The sequence below is a fragment of the Mangifera indica genome, chromosome 9, assembly GCF_011075055.1.
Source record: "Mangifera indica cultivar Alphonso chromosome 9, CATAS_Mindica_2.1, whole genome shotgun sequence".
Classification (NCBI taxonomy): domain Eukaryota; kingdom Viridiplantae; phylum Streptophyta; class Magnoliopsida; order Sapindales; family Anacardiaceae; genus Mangifera; species Mangifera indica.
In genome coordinates, this window is record NC_058145.1 from 16,689,863 (window position 1) to 16,710,281 (window position 20,419).

Genomic DNA, 20,419 nt, shown 5'->3' on the forward strand with positions numbered 1-20,419 from the left:
TTGTATGTCATGACTGCCACATCCTTCTGTCCTAACAATTGAGAGACACAAAAAAACCTCTAGTAGACATGTAAAGCTTGGGCTAACAGTAAACAACTTTTGCTTCCAAAATTCTGAAAAGTATGACAACTGTTATTCACTTTGAAACAAAATTTGATCCATGTTTCCCTAGAAGGAGTTCTGTGGGGTGGGTTCTAAATATGAAGCCACAAAAATCATGGTAATGAAAAAAGAGTGATGAAGAAAGTACCAAAGAAATTTGGTCATTGCTCATCACCTAACATTTAAGCATTAAAAGGGAAATATGAAGTGCTAACTTAAAAAGAAAGCTAGAGTTAGATACATTGACCCCTCAGTCTTCGGTCTAATAGTACAAGATTTGTACTTTGAAGTAGTAGGATGTATCTGCGGACTTCCTGAATCCATTGTAGCAACATGTCTTACGCTCCTTAAACCTTTTTTATTCTCAGGTTTCAATGGGTAAAACTGTTATGTTGAGTTTTGAAGCCAATAAACGGAATATTATTAGACCCCTGGCCAAGAACTACAAGACATTAAAAAAAGTCATGTAACTCTCTTTTAACTCATCAATTATAGTGCAGCAAAAATAGTTGTAATTCTATTCTTATACTGAAACATTTCCTGAACCTTTTTTCTAAATCCCAGTTATGAGCAAGACTAATGGGAGTAGCATGTCCATGTTCATTCATTCTAAGGACCTGAAGTGATGTTTCATTATTGAAAAAAGAAAGGTAACAAATGATTTCTTTTAAAGACGTTTTAGTATTATTTTCCCGAATTTCATCTTTTTTTTTTTTGGAAAAAAAAAATATTAAAGAAAAGAACTTTATCATATTCTTCTCATATGTCAAGCCAACTAGGAGACTGTAGATGTACATCCTCAATGGACCCTACTGAGAGAAATTCAGCTTCAGAAAGTAAAATTGTCACTTGAAGCTCCATGTGTTTTCAATTTTTTAACTTCCTCAGATAAAGGAAACAAAACTGCACTGTTACCCCACATTGTAATGGCCAAGAACTGAAGTGGGAATTGTTGATAATCATTTATAATTTTATATTGTGCTCTATAAATTGCTCTCTCACTCCTTCATAGCACATCCACCAACAAGGCTTTAAGAAGCTCTACAGTTGACAGTTGATACTTGGATGGCTGATTTTGGACCAAATCTGCAGAGTTTTAGGCCTTGTCAAACTTTCTCAGAGATGGATACGAACATGGAAATGTTAAACCAGTTTGCAGTGTTGGAGAATTTCAACATTCCAAACTTCTCAGTAGAAACTCCTTTGGCCCACCAACAATTCGAGTTTCCGGAAAACTGTAATTATAACAATCTTTCTAGTAATTTTCACTCTGCAGAAGGCCTCATTGCACTGCCAGTTGTTCATAACATAACAGCAAATGAAGATGCTTTCCATGAACACAAGCAAAGAGATGCGCCAGAGCAATCAACGAGTAACTCCAAGAACATTTCTACTTCGGCTTCAACAGCTGGTTTTGAAGGAGATACAAACAGGAAAAGGAAAAATGTGAGCTTTCATTTGTTTCTTGGACTACTTGTTCTGTTTTTTTTTGTGTCTTTTTGCTATTAACATTTGAACTTTCTCCTCATAGAACTACGTCACTGGTAGTTTGGTATTGTCATTTTCAGAGATTAGCAAAAGGGAAGAAAGTCAGGAGCAATGAAAAGCAGGATGAGAAAGGAGAGGGAGTTATTCATGTTAGAGCTAGAAGAGGTCAAGCCACTGATAGTCATAGCATAGCAGAAAGGGTACACCAAAAACATGTAGCTCAGTGTTCATCTACAATTAAATTATATGAAATGTTGTAAGTACCATGAATTGAAGAATTGAACCATAATAATGTTCTTTTGGGTACCAGGTGAGAAGAGAGAAGATCACTAAGAAAATGAAATGCTTGCAAGACCTTGTTCCTGGATGTCACAAGGTGAACCAGTTTTCTCTTTATTCTTTTTACATGTTTGTTACAAAACTTATGCTGTTCATGCATGCAATTTATTGTATGTATATAAGTACCCTTGTGATTTTTCAATCTGCAGGCAATGGGAATGGCAGGGATGCTGGAAGAAATAATCAATTATGTCCATTCATTGCAGAATCAAGTTGAGGTAAGTCACAATCAGAAGATATATGCTCTTCTCAAATTTTATTTTAAGAACAACGTAGAACTAATAAATTTCTCTCTTTTTCTTGTTCTTCCTAAATTCAGTTTCTCTCCATGGAGCTTGCAGCTGCTTGTTCTTCTTATGACTTTAACTTAGAAGCTGGATCTAGCAAAAAGGCTCAGGTGATTCTTCAATAGCATCTCCGAAAAAAAAAAAAAATAAAGACCACCAGTCCTTGTTTGAACCACCTCGAACCTATAAAAATAATTGATGAATTGCAAATATGTATGCGTGTATTAAGCAATCTGGATACTGTGTATGCAGACATGCATTGCAATTGTATGCATCAAAGCATGTGCATGTAAAAGAATGACCTCAAATATTTAATGCTTCAGGAAACCAATTCACACGCGTCACTGGAGATGGAGAAATGGGCAAGAGAAGCCTATGGAGACCACACTTACTTCCACTCAACATGGTCCCTTTGACTATACTTTTGGCCCATGTTCCCCTTGTTGCTATACCCAAGGCACATGTATATGCTTCAAATACTTCTCTGAGGCAAATCAAAGCTGTTTCCGATTTCATCACAAATGTTCCAAAGATAGGTTGAGAACTGGAGTACAAAAGCTTTTTATTCCTAATTTTTTTGGGTTCAATTTAAGGTCTGATTTCTCCTTAGTATATCACTCCAAGATTATCTCTTTGATATGTAGCAGCATCTGATGTATTTGATGCTGGCATGTCAGCTACAACAGTTACTCAGAAAATGGCTTTGATTGGACTTGGCTTCATGTATTGCTTGTATACTCACATTTTATGATTTGGAATGTTGCATATGGACCACCTATTTCATGAGTTATGCTCATTTCTTCAAACACTTGCATGTGGTTTCAAGAGAGACAGAAAAAGAGAGTTCCCAACTGTTTACAGAATCTAGCAATCAATGAATGGATATGTTCATAATGACACTTCACCAGTAGTCATTTAGCCTTATCCTTTACCAAAAAATATGTGCAGACAGACTTGAAATGAGACCACTCTCAATTAATATTAACCAATATCTCCTGCCTGCATAAATTTTATCACTAGAACTAGCATGTCACAGCAACCACAGTTGTCCAAAACAAAAGGAGTCAACCTTCCCACCGATGATTTTATCCTTTTGGCCTCGGCTAAATAGCACAAAAGTCAATTGATGGTAGAAGCATCAGCTTTCAATCAATTGCTACAACATAAAGCCTCAATAATGTCTAAATTTTAGTAACATCTAGACTACTAGTAACCCTTTAAAATATCAATGGCTTCCATCAATTGAAAGCCCAGAACTGTATTGGAGAAACAGTCAGCTTTCACATTCAGTTATGTAATTTATAGTGGTTCATTCTCTTTATAAGAGCTACATCCATTTTACAACTACAAAGTTTCATTTTTAAGAAGAAAAATCACAACAGTCACTTGTAAGTCTCACAATTTGGCTCTCATCCTTTAACTGTGGTCTTACTTTCTATTATATTTTATTCAATGTTTTTATATTAAAACTAAGTCATTACTCAATCAAAGGGTTAATTTGTTGATCAATTGGTCTAACCGGTTGGATATACTGATAATGTTAATATGATATAATTACAAATATGTAATTTTGTTGGATAACTAGCAACAATAAATGTTTCTAACTCAATGATATATGTGTTATGTCACAGTTTCAAAACCTAGGTTTGATTTATAACTAATTACAATAATCAAACAACACTAATACCCTAGTGGCACAATAGTTACTATTGTGCATGGTGCACTCTGATTCAAGTTTTTCATCCTCATATCATCATAGTAGTTCGAATTTAGTTTTGAAACACTGACTCCATTCCCTATCCATAACGTATTAGGTGAACCCATAAATTTGACTTCACAGTCCAAACAAAAGGATAAAGGCATACCAACAACAAAAGGATCAACCATATGGGTTCCACAAACATATGAATAAATAAACAAAATCTCATGGATGTTGCCAATTCATATGGTGGATGATTGAAAGTATGTAAATACATAAATATTCTGAGGGGTTTTCAATAAAAAAATATAAATTTGCAGATGCATTGCATTTGAAGCTAAAGCTTTGAGAGAAGGACAACTTGAATGGGCCATGCTTGGTTCACAAGAGGATAGAACAATATGGGTTCTCAAATTTCTTAATGAAAAAGACCTATGATAAGGCTTCTACAATCTGCTCTCCTTTTCTTTGACTCCTTTTGACAATACTCAGTGCCTTTCTTTGAGTGCATGCATGATGAAAAAAATATTGAAGCCTTTGCAGACAACATCTACATTGATTGACTGAGGTTGGATTGAGTGCATCTAAAAAGTATCTATAGAGTTTTCTGAATGAAAACTGAAAGTAGACTTTTTTTTTTAATCGTTGTAGTTATAACAGATTTGTCTTTCTGCAACAGTCTGTAGCAGCAAATAAACTCTATCTACATAAAAGTATACTGAATCTCTTGTTTTAAATAGAAGGAAAAAATTAAATCAATGTCAGAAATCTACCTTTTAGATTTTGTTCCTATAGATGTCCATAACATTTACGTAAACTATATTGGATGTTTAATAAGAAGAAGACTAATCAGAGCAATCCCGACGAATACCAGCAAAATTCAAAAGCATGACTTATTAAGGTTTTTCTATAATTGTTTGTAACTGATTTCATTCTCTATTTAACGATCGGTATTTCACACCGTATTATGCTTGAACTCAATGACATTGTTGACTGATATTAAAAATAGTTCATAAGTGCTACCTCTTGATCTATTTCTTAAAACTTTATTAGAAGAAGCCGCACTAAGCAGAACTTTGAAAGCATTAAATTAACAAATATTCACTACATGTTTGAGAGGTTATTTGAATAGTAAAGGAGAGGGATGTCAACCATATGAGTAGAGGTTCAACCATTTTATGTTTGCTCAATAACATATCAAGATCAAAATCTTGACCTAGTTTCTAATTTGACAATGGGCTATCCTATCTCGAAGGGTTGGTCATGGCTATTAGCTTGTGATATATGTTTTTTTGGTTCATGAGTGGAACAGTCCACTTTCTCAAATTCTAATTATGATGAATGGAAAGCAGAATCACAGTATTGAACAGATGACAGCCAACAATCTTTGTGAGCCTACATGTGCATTCATAGTTAAACAGTCATCCACCTCCATTTGTCTACATGTTGCTTTGTCTGTCATGTTCAATGCTGGTTCCTACTCTGCATAAAAAGCTACAGGGCTCCCAACCATCAAGGAAATATTTCAGCCTTCACATTTCACAGGAAATGCCTCTAATATAGGTGATAAGAACACGGTTTTACTGTTTTCCAGGACCTTGCGGGTTGGTATAAACATGGTGACCCTTTTTGTGAGATCAAATTTTGTCAAGGTCATTTTGCCGACTTGGGAACTGGCTCAGCTTTCGACCGTCTCTCTCCCTTCTTCTAGTCTCATCTTCGTTGGAGAAGATGAAACTTCTGTCTAGATGAAGACGAATCGACAAAAACAATTCTCATCCTTGTTGAGCGATAATAAGGCTGGAGCTTCGAGTGATGATAAGATTGAATCAATAACAAGACCAGATCTTCAAGCAACAAAGATGAATTCATCTAAACGAAGTTTTATCTTCTCTAGTAAGAATGAGACTAGAAGAAGGAAGAAACACGATCGGAGTCTACTAATTGTCGGAGAGGGAGAGATTGTCTGAAAAATTGAAATCTTACGGGAGAGAATGCACCTTTTCAAAGTTTAATTATGGGAAAAAATTATTAATTGTCTAAACTAAGAGAGAAAAATGATATAAATTTTAAAGTTTTACAGTTTAGTGGTAAAATGACGATTTTATCTTTACCTCTAACAGAAGTTAGTTCATAACTGAGTGTTTGAGTTTTTCAACTGTCGTGGGTGTGCTTTTGAGATTAGACTAAAATTTAGGTGAGAAATAATCTTTTGGCCTAGATGTAAGGGTAAATTAATGAGTAATGTTTTATGTACACATTTTTTGTATATAAATGTATACACACATTGATGTGTCATCATGTAATTGAGTGTTACTTTACTATTAATTAAAAATCTCTCAATCACATGATAATATATCTATGTATATACATATTTGTATATCAAAAGTGTGTACACGTAATTTTGTTGTAAATTAATTGTCTGTGTGCAATGTTAAGTGTGGCTTTATCTTCAACTGAAACTCTGCAAGATACGAGTATGGATTGATCCTGAGTTTTTATTAGTCATTGAATAAAAGTTAGATTATTCAGTCCAAAATTTTCAGTAGATGATGGATAATTTAACTTTAATCTTTAGCTTTAGTGAAGAGTAAAGAATCTAAGATAGTCATATTTCTGGGGCCAAACTCACAATGATTTTGTTGTTTAATGGACGAGCTGAACTCTGCATAAATGCATGTGCAGGTATTGCCATCAGCATTCAATAAGATATATTATCCTTGGCAAGGGTTGTGTGATTCTGAACCGAGTCAAGTTCTTGAAGAGGAAAAAACCTAGAATATACAGAGCTGGAAGTGGTTTCCAATTTAATAACACAGGGATGCAATGTTCCTATGAGGGATTCACAGGTCTTGAGCTTGCCAGAGGAATTCCTGGGAGAGCAGTTGGAGCTACTCATACGAATGCTGGAGCGATCGGGTTGTTTATTTTTGGTGTTTGAAGGAGAATGCTGGTGTCATTGACAGTGTCCATATTGTTACACTTGAGGGCAAGCTCCAGACGCTTGACAGAAATGATCTCAAGTTTGGTTATGGATCATCAGCATTTTGAGATATGAAAGACTCAGCAGCCATTTTTGCAGGCACATTTAGACTGAAAGAGTCAGGATCAGCCAGCAGAAAGCAACAAGAATATTTGGAGAGGTAATTTATGAACATAACACTTACTTGATGGTTCTTGAAAGACTGTTAATTATGAAATGCTTATGATTTGTGGCTTCATTGTACAGGAGGGGGATCAAAACTGGTAAAGTGTTTTGGAATCCCTCTGATGTAGGAATTGCAGCAGGTGAGAAAGCTGGGTTTAAAGGTTTTAGATTGGAGGGCACAACGGTTTCTTAAATTTATGCCAACTTCATAAATGCCAGTGGCTCAACTTCGTAAGACATGCTTAAGAACACGATTGATAGGAGGTTTGGGATACGACTTCAGGAAGAAACAATGTATTATCAGTCATACTGTAACCATGTGAATCCAAACGCGGGTAGAATAACTTGTGATGAAATTGTCAATGCAAATAAAATGAAATAACGTTGATCGAGGAACAACATAGATGTATGATTCTGATAATACTTGGAGATAGTAATCCATTTGCAATCATAATCTAATTTAAGAATACATCAATGTTGGCATGAGATGACTAATACTTCAAGTTCTTTTTGTCATTGCTTTGGTGATGACATGAGTAAGAATTCCAATGGGACAAAAAAGAAGGCAAAGGGAAACAGAATGGCGAGTTTCAATTTGATTTTCAAGTCCATCATGAAAAACCTGCCTGGAAGTGTGACAAATTCAAAAGCATCAGAAGTGCAACAACGGAATAAACAAATACAAAATATGTGAGGAGGGGAAAAGAGAGAAAGAGCGAGAGACCTTGCGGCAAAGAGATCCACGCCCAACAAATGAATCCAAGCAGAAGCCAAAGTCATCTCGTTGGTGAACATCTTTGCTATGCCAGGTAGCTGCTTTTAGTGCAATGGCAAATAAGCAATCAAATAAATCATTCATTAACATCTGGGCAGTTTCATTTCCGTCAATTATGGATTGGATCTGTGCATTCAGTAAATGCATACCTCAGGAAGCAGGTATTTACTGGCAAACATCAACCGTAGAGTATCGGGTGTCCAAGAGAGATATAATAGATATGCGTACAGAAGACCGAGTACAACATATGGTATGCTAGTTTCCATTGACTTCTTCGTCTGCATATATCAGTTAAACAAAGCAATTACATGCAACACTCAAGGGACATTGACAAGTGTTAAAGGCTATATGACTGTCCAAATCATGAGCTAATTTTAATGAAAACTATGTTCTTATAAAGCATAGCTCCTAGTCTGCAATAATATTCTGAATTCACAAATTCTTAAGAAACTTCTACAATAGTTACACATGAATCACAAATTCAAAGTAGACTCAGAAAGAAACAGAAAATTATGAAAAGGGTACAATATCAAAGTGAAGTTAGAAGATACGTACTAGTTCAGCTTTAGGAGCAAAAACCATGAGAGTGTAGAATGGAAGCACAGCTACTGTTCCCAAAGTAAAAACACTACTAGCTATTTGAGAATTTGCTAACCCTGTAAAATATGTATGTACAAAACATCAGAAACAGTGCTAACAACTTCGAATCCTTTGCAGCAAATATCAGTAACACATAGTTCTACACTGGCAAAAGGTTAGATTCCTGAGCAGGACCAAGTTGTGCGCATTATTTGACATGCTGCAATATCTTGCATAAGCCAAGTATGACATTTTTCTAAATAAATTTATTGCATATTCATGATCTTACCATGTTTTCCAAGCATAGAAATTCCGACAAAATGCTGCAGAGATGTAAATTTACTACATCTCCATAGTTTACTTCAAACAACATTACAACTGATGGTGAATTCCAAATCCAGGGATACATAAATTGGTAAACAAGTGTCATCTTCCTCGAAGAAACAATATACAGAATAACAGATAAGAGGTACAGTTTTTATCACCACCTTCAAATTTATGATATATCCAACTATATTGAAAAGTAGATTTGTTCTTTCAAGACTTCAACTCTTTAAGTTTCAGACACAAGCGCACAGATACACACACACACACACACACACACACACACACACACACACATATACATATATGAAAAGTAGCCCCATTTTTTAATAGCTATAAGGGTAGAAGGTGGAAACGAGATTACATGAAGCATGTATTCCAGAGGCTTTCTTATGATGAATGAATGTTGCTACTTCTGGCCTTATTACAACTCTTGATCCTCTTGCGAAACTCCACTCTCTTCGAAAATTAATTCCAATTCCTGAAACTTGTTGACCAAAAAGTTCAGTGTTCACACTTGTGAAAGAAGTTAATCTTTGTTGGACACCAACATTACGCCAAGTTCCTATAGGCTGCTTCAATTTCAAACAGTCAATCCATAAGAAACACAGAATGCCATAAAAATGCCTAACCTTTATTATAAATAAAGTAATTGACACTGCTCTAATGATAAACAAGCTCACTATAAAATCCAATTTGAAAATCCACAGAAATTAATTCAAAGAGGAGCCACCATGGCACCACCCATCTCAGATCTTATCAAAAAATTTAATTCAAAATATTATCATACTCTTCAATTAACTCATTTAAGCACAAGCAGGGCAGAAAAAATATTAATAAATTTAAAGAAAACCCAGATGAAAAATATAAACAAAAAACTAAACCCAACAAACAACTGCCATGAAAAACAAATCCTCAAAAAGCGGAAAATTTAAAAAAAAAATGAAAACAAAGAGCAAACCTTGAGTGAGATTTGAGGATGAGAAAGGCAAGAAGTGAAGGCCATTTTTTCTGCAACAAGACTATGACTTTTTCCAACGACAATGATAGTAAAAATGAGTTCTTCATTCGTTAATTTAAATAAAAAGGAAGAAAAATTAGGGGGCTAGAAAAGGTGAGGAGTAGACAGAAGTGGGTCATTGTACTTCGACGAAAGGAGAGACACGCAGGCATCCACTTACTGGCGAAAGGGAAGGAAACGCCATTCAGTAGCTTAGCTTTAGCTTAGTTAGTTCGTAAAGCAAGAAAATTAAGCTAAGCACCGAAAGTTTTAGGCTTAGGCAAAAGCAAAGGCTTTAACAGTAGAAGAGAAAAGCTTCATGAGTGTCCACTTCGGATATTGATATTGCTACATCTGGATTCAAATGGTTGGGTATTGCGGGACGCACTCACCACCATTTTAGATTTTTCCGTAGTTATTATGGACGGATTGGAATTGGATATTCTTACTGTCCAATGCTTGACAGAGTAAACTACCCTATGATTTGACTATAAAGAATGCAAAAATTCTTAAGGAAAACTCTCAGGAATATATCATAAGTTTTAGAATTATGTGTCACCTCCCAATATTTTCGGAACTAACAATAATTTGCCCTCAATATTAGTGGTGGATTTAATCCAAGTTTAATTTGGGATCTGCCCAAACTCAGATCAAACATATAATACCTAAATCGAGGCTGCACTCATTCAAAATTATGCACAGTATCATTAGAGTGAAGTCAATTGGGATAAATAATATCACTTGAAGGGTGTATAATATTGTTAATGAGATAACAATATTGTGAATAAATAAACGAGCTAATCTCAAACCAAGTTATTGAATTAAAACTCTAACTCAAGACCATCTTGTTTGGGTTGAATCATGAATTTAAGTCAAATAAGTTAAAATCAGATTCACCCTATTCAATAGACAATTCACAATAATATACTTTATGTCAATAAAATAGATAGGGGTAGACTAGTCTTTTTATTTTTATTTAGTTCTCAAATCGATATTTCTTTTAAAAACCTAAAAATAATTTAGGAAACTTTGTAACTTCAATGGATATTTTATAGTAAAACAATAGTAAATGTGAAAGTAAATTCGAATCAAACTAACTTAACATAAATTTATTGTTCAACTCAAATTAGAATTTAAATTTGACTAAAGTTAAAATTTTCTGTCTCCCTGTCAATATTATTCCTTTTCTCGAAAATACAATTTTTCTCATTAATAACATACTTTACCCATTAACAAATTTTTAATGATATTACGAACGAACAAACTCAGACTAAAAATGATAGATTTAAGACAAGTTTGACATTCAATGTTTAGTTGCCTGTCTGTGTAAAAATATTAGTGAGAGAATGTTTTATTCATTTTATCAAAGTGTATTTTGTAACATAGAAATAATTATTATTTTATCTAAGGAGCGAGACGAAAAGAAAATTTCCCAAGAATATTAGAAGGTCCCGCACAATTGGTTACAACTGCAATCTAATCCCTTATCCATTTAACGTTTACCCTTATCTTGCAAAGGGCATCAAATTGGACAAAGCCAAAACACAGGTAGGGCCTTCCTGTTAAAACAACATGATATCGAATGACAATTCTAATTTAAAGTATAGGATGAAAATTGTTACTTTCAAAACTACTGGATCAAAGAGTAACTTATACAAATCTTCAAGGATGACAAGGTTATTTCTAAAATTTAATAACCGATTCCCCCCAAAAAGAGCAACGTGCAAGATTGGAAGAGCAACGCTTGCTCTATGATTTTGGTTATGAGAACTGACCATGCTGGCCATTAAACCATTTTGAACCACAGTTCAACCAGGTTAACCACGCCAGTTCACGGTCCAATTATTAAAAAACTGACTTTGATTACTTGCTATTTGAAAGATGAACCTTATGAAATGCAATCAATCCAATGGAATTAAATAAATGTCTGTTACTGTACCAGATAGCCGTGTCTATACACACTCCATAACACCCTAAATCTTATTTAAACAATCAACCTCTTCTTCTGTAGATGTCAAGAGGCAGTGCTGTTGTTGCTGTGATCATCAAGCCAAGAGATAATATCACTAAGAACTCTAAGAATCATATCATCTGGCTCACCCTCCAGAAGAGAATGATATGCATCCCTATAAAGAATGAACTTCTTGTCCTCATGGCTTGCTTTCTTATACAAGGCTTTGCTCACAGATGGGTCAGTCACAATATCAGCCTCGCCATGCAAGATTAACAATGGCAGAGATACCTGCAACATCAGTTACCCAACACAACTTGTTCAAGATTCTAAGCGACCAAAAAACTGCAATGGACAAATATATGCTCAGCTACGTTTGCTAGTCTTTTAACTGAGCTCAAGCTTCTTTATAAAATATAAAAAAAGCTATGTTAGATAAACAAGCCACGCAGTCAAATACCTACAGCAACTCATCCATGAAACATAAGTAGAGCATCTCTGATTTGATACGATGATTGAACAAAATTTTCCCCTTGAGATAATTAAAGCAAGGGTCCAAGAATTGATCTGGATTCAAATTATAGGAGCTAGTTATCAGTAATATGTTCGTATTGGTAAAGTTACTGTTGTGATCAAAGCTCATATCAAAGCATAAATTTGAGATCCATTTTTGGATAAAAAAGAGGATGCAGGATTTTGAAACTCGAGCAGAATGTGAAGTTATTGACCTGAGGAAGATGCAAGTTTTTTGAAACTCAAGCAGAATGTAAGAGGTTATCAAAGTAAGGTAATTCAGACAATCAAGCTTAAATTTGTGATTGCGTTTAGATAATACAGTCAGTGAATGAGCTTGAACAAGGATATTTGCGAAAAAAAAAAATCAGGTTGTTCTAAGGGAGCTTAACTCAAGCTTAATTTGCTGTGTTGATTATAGAGCAAGATGATAAGAGCTTTTAAAGGTTTTTTGCACACTATTTTCCAAACTTAACAGCCATAATCTTCTAACATATGTCATGGGTATTAATTGATTGAAATGCATTTGACAATTTTTAGTTTTCTCTCTCTTTAACAAATCGAAGCTTATTCAAGTTTTCGGCTATGCTGACATATGAGGGACCTCACTAACAGTGTCCAAGTTGTAATAAGTTCCCAAAAACTAGACATGCCCTTGAAATGTTGAATGACAAGAGCCCCATTGCCTAACGTTAGCAGAAATAAAGATGAGGGAACACCTCATATCCTACATCCAAGAAATAAAGGTTTTGGAGGCAAGCAAAGCTTGCTGTATTCAAAGCCAAAAATGGGGGAATCATATGAAATCTCAAATGATTTTCTAAAAAATCAAAATTTGCATACCTTTTCCAACTCATGTTCGATCTCTTGAGTGGTTTTGAGCAACTCCAAAGCAGTCTGCAAGCGTGGTTTATCCCTGTAAGCAATTACATTATAGGATGTCTGCATCAATAGAAAGGAACAAAAGTATGTAAGCCACTCATTCAGCAGAAAAAACAGGTAGATCGCAGAGAGGGTTAAAACCAATGTAGTCCATGGTAGGGAGAGGAAGGAAAGAATAGTACAGCATGACATGAGAATCCTATGGCCTCATCCACTTCATTTACTACAATCCCAGAAATAACACCTGCTATAATATGAATCCTTGAAATGAACTGTTTAAGTGAAGAGACAAACCATCTTTCTGTTCCTCAAATCTCTAAATGATGCTTCAGCCAAGTCCTCTGATGGAACCAACTTCTTCTTTGGAAAAAGATAAGCTAAACCAATCAGTATTTGTTTTACTAAAAACGAGGGAACCATTTCATCTGCAATCTACACCAAAATTTGAGTTAACATGAGAAGAATATAATACAAACAAGGCTAGTAGTGCATCAGGATTCCAGAAAATACTTTGCACATAGGTGCAACAAGCACAGCACCACTCCATGCATTAGGTTGTTTTAGGTGCACCTTCAGAGCTACAGCTCCACCCAAAGACTGTCCATAGAGGAAACTTGGCAGATTACGATACCCAGGGTTCTCTACATCGCAAACCATGTATATATAAATATCAAAACAGGCCAATGAGGATACGTTTTAATCTTGTTAAGATTCTACTAAGAAACTCATTTAATAATAAATTTAACAATTGTGTAAATGAATGAATTTATTAGCTAACAGAAAGTAGAGTAGAAATCAGCAAATGCAGGTCTACTCCTGAGAGAAAAATTTATCACCATTGAGCATAGGATTCAAAGGCAATGGCATAAATGTACCTTTGATTTTGGAATAATGTTCAGCAACATCATCAACAAGCCTATCAAAGCTGGGAATATAGCCATGAAGACCTTCTGAAAGACCAAATCCTGGGTAATCCATTGCAAAGACTCCATATCCTGCTGATGCCAACCTTCTTGCAGTTCCTACAAAGATGCACAAAACAATTAGGCTGGATTATCACACAAGCACAAAACTACAAAACAGGAAAAATGCTACTTCTTGCTCTGACTTCATGCCTTCATGGAAAAATGTGCAAGTGTCTCCATAACCATGACAAAGACACACCAATGCTTTGGGTTGAGAGGTCTCCGGAAGCCAACTCTTGGTGAAAAGTTCCAGTCCTCTAGAATTCACCTCATACGACTATGCCACAGAATATCAACTGACCCATCATTAGTTACCAGAAGACTATAGAAAAACTTTTAAAAAACAAACAGAGAGACACAAAACGATAGGCAAAGATAATTGGTTTTGACTTACTGGCAATCATCAATGACTGCCTTTTTACTACTACTCTCCAATTACAAGTAACTTCTTTAGCTTGATTTTAAAATTCATAAGCTGGGAAAGAATAAGAAAGAAAACAAAGAGTCATGGTATGGTCAAACACTTTCAAGTTGCCGAGGTTTATCAACTGATTTGTGGAGGCAACAGCTAAAAAACAAAAATGCAATTCATGAAAAATGATGAAGCAAAAATTTACATGCAACAGAGTACAAAGAAATGCGATTGTAGAAAGCAATAATAGATTTTCCATTCCAAGTGCTGTGAAATATAAAACCGGCAAGAGTTCTCACCTCTTTCATTTTCAATCCATCAATCGGGGTCTGCAAATAGTCAGGAAAATAAGGTCAACTACGTTACTCTGAATAAAATAAAATTTAACACCACCACTGTAAACAAACTTTTCTTCATGAACTTTAATATCATCAATAACCCTTTCAAACTTTTCTCATAAAATTTAGTCAATGTAAACTTATTATATACCGCAATGCATCTAAGCCACTCAAATTTATGTCTTTTTCTAGGAGTCTCAATAATAAAAGTCTAATTCAAGAAAAAGAATTTTAAAGGCATCTAAGCAGTTCTATGAACTCTGCAATTCTTCCAACTCTAAAGAAAAAATAAACAATCGAACGAACAGAAACATAAAAAGGCAAATCCAAATAACTACCTTAAACAGAATATGGTCGATATTAAGTTGAATATCCTTAAAAGCCTCGCGAGCCCGTCGTCTAGCTGGCGCGTGGTCCATGTTAGCATTCAAAATCCTTCGCAATTCATCAGTTATCCCTTCAAACTTCACTGAAGCTCCCATTATCCTCCTCTTATCTCTTAACCCAACTAACTCTTCAAAACAAAATTTAAAAAAAAAAAGTAAAAAAGCTGATAAAAACAGAGGTGTTTGGCTTCTGGGTTATTGAAGTACCGGCAGAAGGGTGAAGCCTGAAGAGTTTAGCAGAGTTTAAGGCCATCTTTGGGATAACGCTATATCGTTCTTTTAAGTGGACGTTGAAGATGTGAAAAGAGCCCGTGGGAAGATGCCTTCTCAGTTTGAAATTATAATAATTTGTAAAATTTTGGTTTTTGAAACTAAGCTAAACTGGAGCAAGTCAATTTCTTTTCTAGACCGATTTGAAGATTCCAAACACAACATGACGGGTCAATGCCGTCAGGCGGTAAGATTTTATAGGCAGAGATCTGGGAACACAACTGTCATAAATGTGGGTGACTGCCGATCTCGGAGTGGACACGTAATATCCCAGCATTTGAGGATGCGCTAAAATATAATTTCAAATAAATAACATTATTACCGTTAAAATTAAATGTAGATTAAACTTTTTTATTTAAAATTAATCTGTATTTATGAAAAAACAGTATTAGAAATAGAATTTTCTATTTTATCTTTATTATTTTATTTTTTAAAATTATTATATAACTTTAAATTAATAAAAATTAAAATTATTAGAGTCAATTATAGTTCTAAAATATATAAAAGTTTAAAAAAAAACACTTTTTTGTGATTTCTTTCTGTAAAAGAATTATACGAATAATTGATTCTTGCATGATACAGTTTTTTTAATCAAAATAGTTTTACTAATTCAAAAAGATTTTCTTTTTGCATTAAAAAATTGTTTGAATTAGATCCTTTCGATTTCTATATCAAAAATATACTTATGAAGTTTGTTTCATCGTATTGATTGATATTAACCCTAGACCCTTGCCCTTGAGAAATGAATAAATACTTTCTACTCGAGCTCCATCATGCATTACTTATATTACAACCCAACAAAAAAGCGAAGGTTGTAGTAGAACCGAACAAAGGATGTTTAGCTAGGAGCTTATTCTTTTTACACCAATAGAACCAAAAGCACCCCTTTTTTTAAAGAGAGGAGGACAAGTTATTCACATTTGATTTGATGGTCAAAGGTAAATTGAAAGCTAAGCAATGGTAATTCTAAAGATTTCCTTGGGGAAAAATAGAGATGTCTCCTATGTTACCCATAATATATGAAAGTATTAATATAATTTCATAGAATCATTCGGTCCAAATGTTTCATGAAGAACATAAGCTAGACGATGGAACAGGAAGACTTAGAATGTAGAAGATCATAACATGAGTAATTCGACAGATTTGGATTCTTATACATCCACTCATATGGTACTTCATTATATGTTATATATAAGATCCATTTGTATAGATATCATCATCTACATCCAAAAAGTCGTATGCTTTGGAAGAAGTTTATACAGTTTGAGAAGGGGTTTTGATTGATAAAAAAGACGAGTCTACTTCAATTGATATACCCTTAGGCATGGCTATACATAACATAGAATTCTAAAGGTATAACTATTTACTGAATTCGACAATTCATGATTTAACTATCCTAACTATGGTGAAATATTTTTGAGATGTTAATGAACAATACGTAATTTTATTTATTAACAATATCTTATGTTTCGTTCAAGCAGGATCCAAAGTATCTACCTTATTGGGTAGAATGCTTTTTCTTCCCCCCTTTTTTCTTTTTATAGTCAAGATAATTGCATATAATGTCAGATCACAACCATATTATTAAAAACTTGTGATAAGAACGGGTTTTGTTCTAGTGCTTGAAAATAATATTCTAAAGCTTTTGTATATTCTCTGTTACTTGTGTGGATAATGCCTATGTTATAGAGTATATAACTTCGATCATAGGGATTAATTTCTAGTCACATAGTTTCAAAATTAATAAATGGTAAAATTACTACTTATCTTTCAACTAATAATAATTTCTTTAAAATATAACTTGTTCATACAAACTCTAAATGATATGTTAGGATAACGATAATTAATATTAGCTAAATAATTTTATTTAAAATTGAATAATTAATTTCTTATTTTATTACATTAGAGATAACATAACTTATTGGTAATTGATTAATTTCAATTTAGTAAGATATGATAAAGATCGAAGTTGATCTAGAAGTCAACAATTACCAAATTGTTAGTCGTTGTTCTTATAATTTGTTAATATGATTTCATAAGTTGAACTGTTCGTGAGCTATTAGTGATTTGGTTTGTGTGGAGTTGGGTGTGGCTTGCTTGTTACTGAGCTTGAGCAATTTGAGTATTTACTCGAATCGAACTCAAATTCAATGCCTTTCAGCTCAATGAGCTAGCAACTCAGTTCAATTATAATAATAATAATAAACCCTTAAAAGTTTAAATATTGTGCTTATACTTTTAAATTTTTAAATTTACTCCTCTTATGCTAAACTTTTATATTCTAATATGACAAATTTTTTTTAAACCCTTAAAATTTTAAAATTTATCATATAACCCAACGTCAAACTTTAATTATAAGAGGCAATTAATAAATATATAAGTTAGAAAGTTTCATATAATTTCACGAGTTAAGTACTCAAATTAGTAATTCTTCTCTTGAGTTTGAACCTAACAATACTTGACTCGATTTGATTGCATCATTGAATATATAAAACCCAATTAAATCAAAAGAGAATTATATAAAATTTAGAGATTTCTTGGAATTATATAAATCATACACTATATCTAACTAAGTCTAAAAAATAATTTCTAAAATTATTAAAAGGTCAAATGGTTATTTCCCTACTAGGGTTTGATAAAATGACAAATTCACTTTGTTTATGTTTCAAAAAGTCAACTTCCCTTTTATTGCATATTTTCATTAATGAATTTGTTTAGTTTTTCTAGAAATAACATTATTAAACTTATTCAGTTTCTTAGAAATTCCCACCCAAAGTTTAACTAATGGTTTGGACAATAAATAAAGACAAGTAAGATTTCAAAAAGTTATTTGAATAATAATGAAAGAGATTCTATGTACAAGAGGATACGACTTCAAATTCTCTCTAGTAACATTTTAAAATTAAAATTTTAATTTATCTAATATAATATTTATAGAATCAGTTATTATATCTAGGGTTTAACTTGCTCAGTGTGGGTGGTTTAATCCTAAAAAATGTCCGATTCAAATGAGATTTCTCATTACCAAAAAAAAAATTTAAAAAGGGAAAAGTTATGACAACTAAAAACAAAATTGTGGCGAAACAACAAAGTTGCAAATGCTCTCTTAAGAAATTCTCCAAATCCAATCGTCTCGTGATTTCTATTAATTTAATCACAGCTTTTGGTGATCGTTCAACTTTATGCAATTTTTATCGTAGTGGTGGTCATGACTATGATGATGTTGGTGGTAGCGGTGATCATAGACCTCAAGAAAACAAGAAACGAGACAATGTCAAAGTGAATAAAAAAGGGTAAAAGATTTAAATACGAGTAAGTAGCTTGAATCATGTGTTCAAAAAAATTGAAACAAAAAGGTTTATAGTTTGGTTCAGTTATATTTCCACCAAACCATAGACCAAATGATAGATTGTTTTTCTTGTGTCTCTTAGACCAAATCTTTTGCAATTCAAACCAAATTAAAAATTTTAAATAACTTAATTTAATTTTATGGTTCGGATATTTTTTGTGCACTCCTATTTTTAAGCTTGTAACATACAAAATTATGTGTCACATGAGAGTCCTATATATACATATATATTGCTTATGAGAATTTTTATTTGTTATTTTCTCTATTTTTTTGGGCTAAATTACCTTAATTTTTACATTAAATCAAATTAATTCGAGGTTTATTGATTTGATTCGGTTTCAAAAGCCCATGAGAGCCCAACCCACAGCACATCGGATTATCATGGAGATCACAAGAGCTGACCCGCAATAATGATCGCATTATTAATTGCAAAACGTGTCGCACGTGGGTGACTTTACAGTCAGAGGCGGCCGACTGAGTAAATAATACACGTTTCGAAAAGAGGAGAGGAGGTGGTGGAGAGTAGGACCCACAGCAGAATAATTTTTACACGCATCCATCCTGCAGACGACGAACTGGCAACCAATACGTGATTGGCGCTCATGGAAATAATATTTTTATTTATTTTTAAGAACAAGATTGAAAAAGAACGAGTTGGACTGGACAACTCATGGACGCCAGTTAAGCCTGTCTTTGGATCGGCATCTCAGTTTGCTCAGTCAAAGTCAAAGTCAAAAACCTCCTCTGACCGCGCTTTCATTTCATTTTTTAAATAAATAAATCAAATCAAATAAAAAAAATTACCATATATGAAATTATTAAATATCCTCAAGTATCCTACTCTATGAAATGTATAATTCACTTGAAAAAACATACCTAGAATTAGGTTTATTTTATATCAAATTTGTAAAAAAAATATATAATTTTTTTTTTCTAATTTTGGCATTTATAAGTTGTATTATTTTGCAAATAAAAACCTTTCCGTTTTGGATTTATGGGTTAGGTGACAGAAAATAAAGGTAAAATATATAAAATTTTGACCTTTCTTTTTCTTAATTGAGGTAATTAGGTTAATGTTACTTGCCTTAATAAACTTTCTAATGTGATTTTCTTATATGTATGAAAGGGAAATTAGAAATACCATATATGAAATCCTACTTACTAGGCATATAGTTGACAAAATCATCATTTTGGAGGGATGGCTACAAATCAAGTAGGAGACCGATACCTTAATCTTCATTCCTATTCTTACATCCTTGCAAAGAAAATTTATATCCCTTTTAAGAAAATTCTCCTTTATTTCCCTCTCTCGTTTCTACTATAATAATGAAATGTTTGTTAAGCATTATGATATATTAGTAATAATTAAAAACTCTTTAGGGTGCGTTTGGTTGGCGGTAAGATAGATTACCTTGGTAATCTATCTTTTATTCCCTTGTTTGGTTTGTCAATAATAAAAGATTACAGTAATCTTCTATTACCAATGCTGACGTGACAGGTAATATAGGTGGTAATGTGATTACCACCTTTACCTTAGGTATTTAAAGATTACTGGGGTAATCTTGAGTTTATTATAAAAAAATTATTATTTATTAATTTTTTGAGATAAAAA

General features: G+C 33.4%; 3 protein-coding genes across 6 annotated transcripts; 1 reads left to right on the forward strand and 2 right to left on the reverse strand.

Annotated features, from left to right (window-relative positions):
• The first annotated feature begins 1,109 nt into the window (after positions 1–1,109).
• LOC123225802 (transcription factor BEE 3-like) lies at positions 1,110–3,004 on the forward strand. Of its 2 annotated transcripts, none has more exons than XM_044650066.1 (6): positions 1,110–1,548; positions 1,671–1,805; positions 1,901–1,966; positions 2,079–2,147; positions 2,249–2,326; positions 2,540–3,004. In XM_044650066.1, exons 1-6 carry the CDS (start codon positions 1,168–1,170, stop codon positions 2,630–2,632), a joined length of 822 nt encoding a protein of 273 aa, XP_044506001.1. In that variant the 5' UTR covers positions 1,110–1,167; the 3' UTR covers positions 2,633–3,004. The 2 variants fall into 2 exon arrangements, with proteins under 2 accessions (XP_044506001.1, XP_044506002.1); XM_044650067.1 differs by having other exon boundaries at positions 1,671–1,790.
• Positions 3,005–7,447: 4,443 nt separating this feature from the next.
• On the reverse strand, positions 7,448–10,213 carry LOC123225803 (protein ABA DEFICIENT 4, chloroplastic-like). Of its 2 annotated transcripts, none has more exons than XM_044650068.1 (6): positions 9,703–10,213; positions 9,106–9,316; positions 8,394–8,494; positions 7,988–8,116; positions 7,788–7,876; positions 7,448–7,689 (listed from the first exon to the last, which is right to left on the reverse strand). In XM_044650068.1, the coding sequence occupies exons 1-6, from the start codon at positions 9,745–9,747 to the stop codon at positions 7,563–7,565; spliced, it is 702 nt and encodes a 233-aa protein (XP_044506003.1). In that variant the 5' UTR covers positions 9,748–10,213; the 3' UTR covers positions 7,448–7,562. The 2 variants fall into 2 exon arrangements, with proteins under 2 accessions (XP_044506003.1, XP_044506005.1); XM_044650070.1 differs by having other exon boundaries at positions 9,106–9,313; positions 9,703–10,209.
• Positions 10,214–11,623: 1,410 nt separating this feature from the next.
• Positions 11,624–15,617, reverse strand: LOC123225800 (caffeoylshikimate esterase-like). 2 transcript variants are annotated; one of them, XM_044650064.1, is made up of 9 exons: positions 15,396–15,614; positions 15,141–15,316; positions 14,764–14,793; positions 14,203–14,329; positions 13,963–14,109; positions 13,598–13,728; positions 13,382–13,519; positions 13,049–13,147; positions 11,624–11,983 (listed from the first exon to the last, which is right to left on the reverse strand). In XM_044650064.1, the coding sequence occupies exons 1-9, from the start codon at positions 15,439–15,441 to the stop codon at positions 11,756–11,758; spliced, it is 1,122 nt and encodes a 373-aa protein (XP_044505999.1). In that variant the 5' UTR covers positions 15,442–15,614; the 3' UTR covers positions 11,624–11,755. The 2 variants fall into 2 exon arrangements, with proteins under 2 accessions (XP_044505999.1, XP_044506000.1); XM_044650065.1 differs by lacking the exon at positions 11,624–11,983 and adding an exon at positions 11,995–12,259 and having other exon boundaries at positions 15,396–15,617.
• Between the last annotated feature and the right edge of the window lie 4,802 nt (positions 15,618–20,419).

Excerpts from the sequence above, each read along its gene's own strand:
- LOC123225800 (XM_044650064.1), bottom strand. The coding sequence starts at position 15,441 with ATGGCCTTAAACTCTGCTAAACTCTTCAGGCTTCACCCTTCTGCCG. Across the intron at positions 14,330-14,763 it reads ATGGATTGAAAATGAAAGAG|TCGTATGAGGTGAATTCTAG; the intron begins GTGAGAACTCTT and ends TCTGTGGCATAG. Across the intron at positions 13,520-13,597 it reads TTGTTGCACCTATGTGCAAA|ATTGCAGATGAAATGGTTCC; the intron begins GTATTTTCTGGA and ends ATTTTGGTGTAG.
- LOC123225802 (XM_044650066.1), top strand. The coding sequence starts at position 1,168 with ATGGCTGATTTTGGACCAAATCTGCAGAGTTTTAGGCCTTGTCAAACT. Across the intron at positions 1,806-1,900 it reads AAAGGGTACACCAAAAACAT|GTGAGAAGAGAGAAGATCAC; the intron begins GTAGCTCAGTGT and ends TTTGGGTACCAG. Across the intron at positions 1,967-2,078 it reads TTGTTCCTGGATGTCACAAG|GCAATGGGAATGGCAGGGAT; the intron begins GTGAACCAGTTT and ends TTCAATCTGCAG.
- LOC123225803 (XM_044650068.1), bottom strand. The coding sequence starts at position 9,747 with ATGGCCTTCACTTCTTGCCTTTCTCATCCTCAAATCTCACTCAAG. Across the intron at positions 9,317-9,702 it reads ATCCTCAAATCTCACTCAAG|CAGCCTATAGGAACTTGGCG; the intron begins GTTTGCTCTTTG and ends TTGAAATTGAAG. Across the intron at positions 7,690-7,787 it reads GTGGATCTCTTTGCCGCAAG|GCAGGTTTTTCATGATGGAC; the intron begins GTCTCTCGCTCT and ends TCACACTTCCAG.